Source organism: Papilio polytes, unplaced genomic scaffold (genome assembly GCF_000836215.1).
Source record: "Papilio polytes unplaced genomic scaffold, Ppol_1.0 DF823935.1, whole genome shotgun sequence".
In the NCBI taxonomy this organism is placed as follows: Eukaryota; Metazoa; Arthropoda; class Insecta; order Lepidoptera; family Papilionidae; genus Papilio; species Papilio polytes.
In genome coordinates this window covers 2,544,627-2,556,776 of record NW_013525269.1, presented here as the reverse complement: position 1 = coordinate 2,556,776, position 12,150 = coordinate 2,544,627, and the positions used below count along the sequence as shown (strand labels likewise).

At 33.8% G+C, this 12,150-nt stretch overlaps 1 protein-coding gene across 2 annotated transcripts; it reads right to left on the bottom strand.

The window, feature by feature from the left end:
- Nucleotides 1-483: 483 nt before the first annotated feature.
- On the bottom strand, nucleotides 484-11,740 carry LOC106101914 (methionine--tRNA ligase, cytoplasmic). Of its 2 annotated transcripts, none has more exons than XM_013281279.1 (24): nucleotides 11,378-11,740; nucleotides 10,843-10,954; nucleotides 10,610-10,763; nucleotides 10,180-10,323; nucleotides 9,871-9,968; nucleotides 9,392-9,511; nucleotides 8,860-8,976; nucleotides 8,715-8,790; nucleotides 8,332-8,459; nucleotides 7,690-7,794; nucleotides 6,984-7,161; nucleotides 6,520-6,684; nucleotides 6,114-6,215; nucleotides 5,887-6,004; nucleotides 5,379-5,449; nucleotides 5,201-5,298; nucleotides 4,518-4,666; nucleotides 3,498-3,630; nucleotides 2,886-3,029; nucleotides 2,451-2,586; nucleotides 2,072-2,140; nucleotides 1,790-1,966; nucleotides 1,250-1,444; nucleotides 484-830 (listed from the first exon to the last, which is right to left on the bottom strand). In XM_013281279.1, exons 1-24 carry the CDS (start codon nucleotides 11,478-11,480, stop codon nucleotides 717-719), a joined length of 3,006 nt encoding a protein of 1,001 aa, XP_013136733.1. In that variant the 5' UTR covers nucleotides 11,481-11,740; the 3' UTR covers nucleotides 484-716. The 2 variants fall into 2 exon arrangements, with proteins under 2 accessions (XP_013136733.1, XP_013136732.1); XM_013281278.1 differs by having other exon boundaries at nucleotides 10,843-10,969; nucleotides 11,378-11,739.
- Nucleotides 11,741-12,150: the final 410 nt, after the last annotated feature.

Genomic DNA, 12,150 nt, shown 5'->3' with positions numbered 1-12,150 from the left:
ATGATAGTATTACACAGAAGCGTTACGAGTGGAGATTGACCATGTTAAAATACCACCAAATATATGTTAAACAAGCAAAGATTTTGACAACGATTATTTGGGTTTTAAAAAACAATTTTTTTGTTTTAATAAAAGGTTATTTTTATTTCCACATCTCGATATACAATGAAATAATTTAAAGAGATCTTATTAGAAAATACACATTCACAATGCGCTAGGCGCTAGTGTAAACTTACATACATGTAAATGTAAATAAATACATTGTTATAAATCTTTAGTGTAATTTGTATTAGAAATTGATTTACATCACATGTTTATATATTTTGGTAACATAGTGGAGCGATTTGTAACAAATATTATCCAAACACTAGCTTTTATAGCACATTTATAATAAACATATTTTTTCCACAGACTGTTAATATTAAAAAAAAGAAATTACACCAAACGGCTAAAACAAGAAAAATAATACATTTACAAAAAATGGTAATTTTAATGAATTTATTCAATGCTTTTTAGTCTTGATAAATTATATTTCAGAAATATACATAATATGTCCGTACTACAAAATGTATTGTTTAATGTTACAGTGTGTTTCATCTGCAGTTACAATGCAGTATTAATATATTATAGTCGCTGTTTTGTCAAAGAGAAATAAAGGAATGACAACATATATTAATACAAACCATTGCAGTAGAAACCTACGCTTATATTTGTACTTATTTGACTTGTAACGCCGCAAGACGTTTCTTCAGATCTAACAACACGTTAACTTCTGGTTGCCAAACCGCTTTATCCTTTGTTGATGCTTTTAGTTTTCTTACTTTATCACCCTGTCAATAATGAAGCGTTAATATTTATTACATATCTCTACCAACATTATAAGGATTGTAAAAAATTATATTTTTGTATGCATTGAAATATCTCAAAACCTCCTACGCCGAGTTTAAAAATTCTTTTACCGTTAGAAAGGTAATTTATCTGTGAGTAACATAGTCTATGTTTTTTTTAACTTTATAATATGCATAACAGTGTTCTTTTTTCGATTGATGATGATCGAAGTTTTTCGCACAATCGACTGCGTTGAATATACTACTGTAAAATTTTACTTTTGACCAATTTGGTACATTTAACAACTGTCAAATTTATAAAACTTCTGTCACGTGACACAGAACAGTATAAGCTTGAAAATAAGATTCCAGTTTTTCATACCATTTATGCAACAAAATTGGTCACATTTAAAGAATTATACCTGTTCAGTGATAGCCTTTTCTAAGCTGGCAACATCGTCTTTACTTTCAGTACTGGCAACACTGGCAGCACTGGCAGTGTTGGCCTGCGCCTGCGCAGCTGTCAATTGCTTTTTCAGCTGCAGCAGTTTGTTCACTTCGGGTTGCCACACGCTCTTGTCCTTAGTTGACGCTTTCAATTTTCTTACTTTTTCACCCTAGGATTATAATTATAATAAAATCATCATCATCATCATCTCCTTATCTTACTCCCGTAGTGTAAGGAGATAATTATAAAATCATTTAAAATCGAGCAGAATTCACTTAATTGTGGTTTGATGTAAATAACACAGAAAAATATGAAATAGAATGTAATAAGTTGAAGCTTTTTAACGGTTAATCAAACAAGAGTTTTTTTTAGGAATGGTCCTGAGGTTGGTACTGATTAATTACCAAAAAAGAATTAGTTTGGAAATATTCAGAGGAAAATAATAGCACAATTTGTGATAAAGGATTAAAGGGCGTAACAAAAATTTACATGTACATTAAAAAAATATTAGTACCTGTTCAGCGATAGCTTTTTCTAGACTGGCAACACTATCACTCGATGTCGTTGAGGTATTTTTATGCGCGACTTTCGCAGCTTCTAGTTGTTTTTTTAAGTCCAGTAACTTATTAACTTCAGGTTGCCACACTGTTTTATCTTTTGTAGATGCTTTGATTTCTCTTACTTTGTTACCCTAAAAAGCCAATGAAAACTTGTAATTGTTGTTGAAAAATTATAAAAAATGTAGTAGTTAAAGGCTAAATATTTGTATTTCATACTATTACAATTTTTTACTTACTTGTTTCTCTACGGCTGCTTCAAGGTCCGCTACTGATTTAGATGGAGATGATTTTGTATCGCCATTTTGCTAAACAAAAGCGTTTAATTTTGTAGATGGATTATGAGAAAAGATGGGAACGGAAAGTGGAGTTGCATAGAAAGGGGAAATATCGTTATGTCCGTCTTCTGCGTCAATTAAGGGTAGGCGACCATCTGTTATTATATAGGCAACGGTCGCTTCGCCTTATAAACAAATTAAGTGAGTAAGTGACCCCCTCGCTCAGTTGTCACCTTATATAAAAACAGACCATAACATTATAGTTAGGTTAGACTTTTAAATGACAATTTGGTTACTTTTTTTGATAAATAATCGGACCACAGATTTTATTTTTATATACCTTGGCTCTATCGCTCTGGGTACCAGCGTATTTCGCCCGCAGTTTCTCTAACAGCTCGGGTTCTATCTTAGAGAAGAGCGGCTCAGGTTTACCGATGACGTGACCCGGTGGTAAGTACTGCACTAATGATGGATTCCTAAAAAAAATAATATTTGCTATCAAAATAATTACAAATAGTACAACAGTAACCACTAATGGAGATTTATAACTTCAGGTAGATTTAAAATGAATCTCAAAACTTTGCTTCGTAAGCAATGCTTACAATTTCACAGATGTCAAATTTTAATAGCATTTGGAATTTATACGTGGCCTTATGATTTAAGATGCTGGCACATATATAAATGTCGTTTATTATAATACAGGGTTAATACTTAGCCAGTAAAGTTGGATCCAGACATAGATTGTTTAGACTCACTAGTGCCAGTTAAAACTTACTGTGGGTTGATTCTTAACGCGACCTCGGGTAGATTGAGTTGTTCCCGCAGGCGGCGCGCGGTGTGCGGCATGAAGGGCGCCAGCAGCGCGCACACTAGCGCCGCCAGCTGGCAACACACACCGACAGCAGTCGCGCCCCGCACCCTGCAATGTTGCCATATTACTAAAGTGAAATTAAAAAGATATTAAAAAAACTAAAATCATTTTGTAATCAATCTCAAATATACGTAGTTTTCTTTAAACTCATCAATAAAAATAAGGTTTTTGTCAAACGATTTTTTTGTAATTGTAACTTTTTTTGTTTCTTTTTCATTCAAAATAGCAAATGTTGTTAATTTAGTAATATTACTTGTACCAATAATTTTAGTCAAAACGGATTTTCGATGTAGTGTTCAAAAATCTGTACACTTTACTATGAAGATTTACATTTTAAATATATCTTATTGATATAAATGCTGAAGTTTAGATGCGTACATATTTGTTAGAGTTTGTAGCCTAAAGAGCTGAACGGATCTTGTTGAAATCAGGCATAGACGTAGAGGATAGTCTAGAACAATAGGCTAGTCACTTTATTTTAATTCCACGGGGACGGAATAACATAGAATATCTTACTTATCATGTTGCGATCCCTTCAGCAGTACCCAGGGCTGCTCGGCCTGCATGTGCTGGTTGCCGAGGCGCGACACGCTCAGCACGTGCCGCAGCGCCTCGCGCAGCCGCCCCTTCTCCATGTTCTCCACGTAACCTATATAATTGTTCATTTATATCTTTATTATCATACATACTCTTTGGTGTACTTTTATAGTCTGTGTCCCTTTTACTCTTTGGTTATTCAATAAAGCGTGTTCTTCTAAAGTGGTGGTTTTGATTATAATAATAATATAAGCCTTTATTCAGACAATAAAATGGGTCGATGAGACCAAAGCAGTATCGGGCAGCGTTTGGTCCAGAACGGCGAAAGATGGAATCCTAAGGATCAAAATAGAGTAGGCGTTTGTCAAAATGACACATGGACAATAAGAGTTTATGCATTACCTTAGAATTTTTTATTTTATTGTATGAATAAAGGCTTACATTATAACATAAATAAATAAACTAATTAAAAAATCGGAAGCAAAAACAAATCTTACTAATATTATAAATGCGAACATTTAATTGGATTTTTATTCATTTGATATAGACGTAAGATATATTTATTCTGGAAGAATATGTAGACTATCATTTTTTTTTACTTTCGCATGAACAGAATCGCGGCCGACAACTAGTTTAAAATAAATATCTACCTCAATATTTTTACAGTCACATCAATATTGACATTTGAGTTTTAACTGCTATAGCCAAAAATAGATGATATTTAACGATGAGGAGAGAGTATAGGCTATTAATTATTTTTTAGGCACTTGCGAGCCTATGTATTATCTATATTAATGTTATAAAAAAAATGTATTTTTGTATGTATTGAAAAAACTCAAAAACTACTGGACCGATTTCAAAAATTCTTTCACCATTAAAAATTTTTAAATCATTAATTTCACGCGGACAAAGTCGCGGACGAAAGCTAGTAAACGTCTAATTCAACAAGTAATTATTTTAAGCATGTATTAAGTTATGTAATGTGTAATGTTGACTTACTTCTAACTTCCCTGTTGACGAGAGCGATGAGCTCCAGGTCGGCCGCAGTGAGGGCCACGTCGGGGACTGCGCCCTTGAACGAGTTCGCACAGAAACTCAGCGACCGATGACAGAAGTTACCCAAATTGTTTAGTAACTCAGAGTTGTTCCTAAAATAAACATATTTTTATTAATGAAAATACAATACGCCAGTAGCCTAAAAGTTTTGGGTACGCACTACCGATCTCGGGGTCGAGGGTTCGAATCCCGCCATTCGACTAATAGTACTAGCCTAGAGCTTATTTGGAATGGTTAAAGGAAATATTATTGAATAAAAAAAATCTACTAATATTTTTAATAAAAAAAAATCTCAGCATATAGAGAATGAACCTTAACTTATGAAAAATGATTTCTTTCTAAATCACTATTAACGCAAAGCCTTAAAATTCTGTACACAGACTGCTTGTACTCAATTATTTATACATTTTATTAGTTAATATTTAATGTTAAATGAAAAATTGTTTGGAAATGGAGATGTCTTGAGAAAACAAATTCGACTATTCATGAAATATTAAAATTAATAATAATTTGTTTACACTCAAGAAACATCTGATTAAAATAAAATAAAAAAAAGCATTTTACTGTACAAAGTTGATCCATACATACTACGTTAATTCATATTTTAAAAGATTATAAATAAATACCTGGTACCAAGTTCAACCCAACTAAAACTGGAGTCTGAGGTTTCAGGTCGTATACTTGTCAAGTAAAATCTCCACACATCTGAAGGTATGCCAGTTTCCTACAACAATACAATAAAAATAATTAATGGTCGTACCAAATTGAGGATTTTCTAAAGTATTTTAATTTTAATGAAATTACCTGAGCATCTGTTCCAAATACACCAACTCCGCGGGATTTCGAAAATTTGCCTTCTTCATAATTTAAGTACTCTGTAACCAATTATAGAATAATTTTTAAAAATCCTTTAAAAAAAAGAAAATTATTATTGAATAAGTGTTTTGATACAACTATAACTTCAAATTTTCGTCAGCAAGTAAAATTTTATTATCAGCAGTAGCGAGTACAATCGAGTAAGTTGTACATGTAGATGTTTGGCTTTTATCAAAGTTAACCAATGCTTATGAATACCAAATTATGTATAACTAGCTTTCGCCCGCGACTCCGTCTTAATAAAATAAAAAAGGTAAGTATCCTAAGTGCTCTTCCAAACTATGCTCTACATATATGCCAAATTACATCCAGATCCGTTCAGCCGTTAAGGCTACAAACTCTAACAAACATCCATTTATCTAAACTTTCGTATTAATAATATTTTTAAGATTCTTAACAAAATAAGTACAATTCTTGTCATTTTTGGCCATATTACCTGTGGCAAATATATGATCGACAAGTTTATATCCTTCGTTGACGCCGATCACCGTCGCCGGGAACATTATCACGTGGAACGGAACGTTGTCCTTCGCCATGAATTGGTACAATTTCACCTAAAACAATTAAAGTGAAAATAACCAAATGGTACTAAAGAAGCTTTTTATTTTTATTTAATTACTAGTTTATAACATTAGCAAGAAGTAATATAATATGAATACATACGTCAACATCTTTGTCGGGCTTCCACCACTTCTCGTAATGCTTGGTGAGGCACTGCGTGATGCTCATGTAGCCGATAGGTGCGTCAAACCACACGTAGAACACCTGAATATAAGTAAATCTTAAATCTACAGCATTTTCTTAATCCTATTCCTACCTTAATTTAAGTTTAAGATTCATTCTATTTTAACCAACCAATTTATTTATTATTTCATGCTCGCGATTTCTTTCACATAACATTTTCCCAGTCCCACCTTTTAGTCGTCCTATCACCAATAAGGTGACAGATGGAAACGTTATATAATAAGTTCCAACCGTCCCCTCGTCGTAAAAGTGGGACGGATGAAACTTTTTCTCGTCTGTCCCCTCGTGGAGAATGAGCAGAGCGACGGTTGGGAATAAGCCGTACCTTATGTGCGTGTTTGTCAATAGGCACGGGCACGCCCCACTTGAGGTCCCTGGTGACGGCGCGCGCGCGCAGGCTGTCGCGCAGCCACGCCCGCGTCACGGCGCGCGCCGGCGCAGACCACCCCGACTCCGCACGGCCGATCCAAGTGCGCAGTGACGGCTCCAACTGACACAACACACATAGAATAGATCCTCACTATATCGATGGGTAACGGCTATTTGTTTACTGCACACCGTTGCATCCTATAAATAATTAATTAGATAGCACTGAGTTATGCAAACGAAGGTATAATAATAATATATCGAGATAAAATCAATTAACTGTGTATTACTAACCGATTTTTTTTTTCGTATCTACACATTTACAATATTTACAAGCTGCGTTGTATTGGTTTTAAATCGGAATCTCGTTACTAAATGTTCAACACCGACAGTGACCCCGACTATACTATCTGTAAAACTCACTTGACCCAATTCTATGAAGAGCTGTTCACTGGGGCGCACAGTGGGCCTGTGCGAGCACACTTTGCACCTCGGCTCCACCAGTTCTATCGCGTTGATGAGTTTCCCGCACTTGTCGCACTGGTCGCCGCGCGCGCCGCCGTACAGGCAGCCGGGGTGCGGGCACACGCCCTCCACAAACCTGTATACGACAAACTATACTAACGATATCGATATCTATACTAATATTATAAAGAGGAATTATCTCTTTAAAAAAAGTTGCTATTACTTGAGTATAGAAAATTACATATAAGACATGAGCGGAATTATGAGAATAACCTTATGATATTTATATTTACGAAACAAAGTACAAATTATAGTGTACTAGCTTTCGCCCGTGACTCCGCCTGCATGTAATTAAAAAAAAAACAAAAGTGAGTAGTCTAGACCATCATATACATCTATATTAAATTTCATTGAAATCACCCATTTCTGCTACAAACAATAACAAACGTCCATCCATATATCTAAACTTTCACATTTAAAATATTAGTATGAGTAGTGATTACCAATGTCAAAACACCTGTACAAAAATATTCTTATCTCTATTGTTCTAAAGGAAGTGAGGTAACAATATATTTAAAAAATATATATATATCGTCGAATTGAATACCTCCTTCTTTTGGGAAGTCGGTCAATGAATATGTCTACAGAGGACACAATAACTTACCTGTCAGCTAGGAATCTCTCACATTTCTCACAATACAGCTGGTCAACTGACTGCGTGCTAACAAAGCCATTGTCAATTAGTTTCAGAAACAGCTTCTGCGAAATCCTGTACAACAAACATATAAATTAGTGCCTATCAATGTACAATCAAAAACTCTACTTCATTGATTACATTAGTGAAATTTTTTACAAATAACAATGAAGGCCTTTGATATTGGATATCTATTACCGTTGCCATAGCAACCTTGTTTCTTTGATGTAGTCAGCTTGTAGTCTTTATCCCTTTCCCGCATAAGGGTTTTTTCCAAATTATTAATTCCTTGTGTTTATTAGCTTTACAATGTGTAGCTAAAAGCGGATCGTAAGTGTAGGGCTTTTTGTTAAAAAATATATTCAAAAATACACTGTGATTGCTGATACCACAAAATCTTACATAACTAAAGGCCTGTCCCACCACTGGCTTATTCAGGCTCAGACGGCTTAGAAATGACGTGACTGTCAGATAAAGTAACAAAACCCAATATTTCCACATATTTTACATATTGGATTGTTATCAGACAATTTTCAATTTGGTGGGACAGGGCCTAAGTTTTACGCTTTTTTACATTAAGTATAGATTACATTTACTTGGTTAAATACTCACTCAGTCTGTTCCTTAGTGCTGGTTCGTCCGAAGTAATCAAAGCCGATATCAAACCAGCGATATACTGCGTTGTGAATGTCGAAGTATTTGTCGCAAATCTCTCGCGGTGTTATACCTTCCTCTAAAGCCTGAAATAACAAGTAAATATAGGTATTAATTGACATTTACTAAAATAGCGTTATAAAAGCAATTTTAAATATATTTCCAGTCAGTTTTAGTTAGTTTTTAAGTGTTGTCAAGATCATTTCTCTGTTTAAAATAAATCAAATCAAATAAAAGTGTTATGTGGATAAGACATTTATTATCCAATATAAATTGACCACAGGTTTGGTCAATCAACCATATAACATAGGGCTCTACTTAGGCTGGACAATAAATATTACCTTAGTTTCCGTAGCTGTGCCGTATTCATCTGTACCACATATATACAGCGTGTTGTAGTCACATTGTCGACAGTACCTTAAACATTAAACAATTAAATATATAAAAAATATACATTTGTTTAAATGAGTAACATTTTAAACAAACCTTGCAAATACATCAGCGGAGAGAACACAACCAATAATATTGCCAAGATGTGGTACATTGTTGACGTATGGCAGAGCTGAAGTAATCAAAACGTTCTTACGATCCTTCACAGGCAACCTGAGAAAAAAAAACATTTACTAACAAAAATGTTCCACTAAAGTTATAAGACTAAGTGAAGCCCTTAAACTACCAAAGTAAGACATCTTTACTAAGGGAGCGCTTTAGTTATATTATTGACTAAGAGTAAACTAGTAAGGACCATATATTGAATCGACATTTATATAGACTGTCAGTGCCTTAAGCACTTTAAGCACTTGACTTGAAACTCCTGTAGATTACTAGACAAGTGCTTAAAATGAAATATAAAGCTGATTTAAATATATAACAATAACAATGTTAAATATAGCAACACTTGAATGGCAAATTTCATTAAAATTTTGACACCTGTTGGAGTTAGCACTTATAAAGTAAAATATTTAAAATTCGTTTCAATATTCGGCATTAAATCATTATGTATTGATTATGGACTTACACAACTTTTTCATGTTGTATTGGTGCTTGCATATTTTTTACGCCATTAATCCAACCGTCCTTCGCCGCCTCTATTTCTTCAGGACTAACACTTATAGCAGCCGGGTCTTCATCTGGTGATCTGGTATAAAACAAAAAAAAAATTGAAAGGAAATAATTAAATAACACATAAATATGAAAAAATCCAAATAAAATGTTACACCAGCAATATTTTTAAAGTTACTAAGTAATTAAAAGATTTAACATTTTAATAAAATGATTAGTGTATAAACTAGCTTTCGCCCGCGACTCCGTCCGCGTGAAATTAAAAAAACAAAAGTGAGTACCCTATATGTTCTTCCAGACTATCCCCTACATCTATATTAAATTTTATCGGAATCCCTTCAGCCGTTTAAGCTACAAACTCCAACAAACATCCATCCACCTATCTAAACTTACGCATTTATAATATTAGTATGAATTATGATAAAATAAAAATACCCAATAGGTGAGACAATGCTGGCAATCTGTGGAATTCCTAGTGCTGATGATACTCCATAGGGACTCATTGGTGACCATCCCCATTGTTGAACTGCTTCCTAAGTAAATATGAAGAAAATTTATATTAAAAACAAACAAAGCATAAAGATAACACATATCACAAAACTAATATGATATATATATTGCCTTAGGGCCTCCGCAGACTACAGACTTTTTATATGCTGATAGTTTAGTTGGGTGTTAATAAGTCTGAGGTCTGCGGGAACCTAATAGGTTTACAAATAGTTTTGAAGTATTAATTGCTTATACCTGTATAGCTTTAGCAGAAGCTAAGTTAGTGTTCCATCTAACAATGTTATCACATCCAGTGATATAGGTTTGTTTATGGGATTCATCAAAGCACACTGGATATAGTGTGCTCCAAATAGATATATCGGCCGCTGATAATTTTTCCTGTAACAATAGAATATAAATATTTGTATTGTTTTATTATATTGTAAGAAGTAACCTGTGCATGAGACTTCTTCTGTCATTATGTTCTACATTTTTGTTAAATTTCTTTGAGTTTTCATATTAACAAACATCCATCCATTCTTTCTTGTGTTTATACCTCAGTATCATTTAGTTATTGATATTCGGTTTTACCCAATCCATCATAGCATAATGTCAAATGCCTATTGCTTATTGTTAGTATTTAAATTAAATTTTAAATTGTACAACTAAACTGCACATAACATACCCCAAGAATGTACTTGTTCTTTTGGAGCAATTTATCAAGCATTTGTAATGAAGCTTGCAGTACTTGTCGGAGATCAGCAGCTACAGCCTTTCCACTGAGTAATGCCATTACTGCAGGCTGGAGGCGTGTTGCTTCCCACTCAAGCATCTGTTGGCTGAAAAAGGATTTAAAAGAAGACATGCTTTTGATACCCAAATTTTGAATATATTAAATAGATAATGAAACATGCATACCATTGTCCATTTTCAGACAAGTCTAGTGTCGGAAATAAGTACTGAACAGCAGCATTACTTGAAAAGAATGTCAACAAGTCATCGACTTCCAGCAACGGCAGAGCTTGTGGTCCTGTGAAAATGCCGTCTGCAATGCAAGAGAAGCACTCAGTACCAGCCCCCAATTATTAGTTACATGCATACTTATTACTAGTTTATTTACATTATTGAAACACAAAGCCTGACAGTAGTTTAGTCTCTAAAAATTACTCAATAAAAATCGTATACAGTAAATACACGCTGTTGTCTATAACGTAATCATATAAGTTCAAACCTCTGCAAAATAACTAATTAGTCATCAAAACTAGCTAACCAACGTGCAATAGTAACAAATTGTGATGAAAGTAATAAATAAGAAAACATGTTATGAAATCGATATTTTCTACTAAGCGGTCCCCCGCTCAATCGGACGAAATAATATTAATTTAACCAGATACAGTTCGATAATAATTATGTACTTTTTATTTCATAAAAATAGTGAAGAAAATTCAAATACCTTCGAAAGAAGCGAGACATTTTTCCACTCTTTTGCCCGCTAGTTGGGCAGCAATCAACACTTTTAATGTTCCGGTATTACCGTGATTTGTGTAGACCTTCATTGTAACCTCAATCTACTTTATTATGAATTTTAACAAACAAAAACTTTACACATAACCTTATACCACCTCCTGGTTGGCACTTGTCAGTTTGACACATCGACTTAACACAAATTTCGTATTAGTACCTATCTTGGATGTAATAAGTACAACGTACAACAGGAGTGTGTTCTATCTGTACATATTGCAGTTGAATTAAAGAAAATTAAACCTTATGCTTAGTGCGTAATAGTCTTTTTGTATGCAAAATAAAATTGAACTCTAGTGAGAGGGCTACAAGTGGTGTCAAATATTTTCCTTTCTAACAGTGAGCTAGAGTTGCCAGGTATCAATCCTTTCGTTGTTTATAGAAAAATAGGCAATTGATGTAATGTAATGCAGTAAAATTATTACTTTCAAAATGTTACTAAATATTAATAGTAATTTATTACCGACATGTTAAAGTAATATTATTTGTTGGTTTATCTTTTCATAGAAATACCTATTCTAAACTAAAACTATTAAGTTTTTTTTTTATTATTTGTTAAGCTAGCGCTTGACCACGATCCCACCTGAAGGAGGTGACGATGCATGACTATCCAATCCTAGAATAATCAATCAAGTTTTACTCGATTTTGGATTTCAAAATTTCAACTGTTTCTAAAAGAAAAGTAAGAACTCTCAAACGATATTT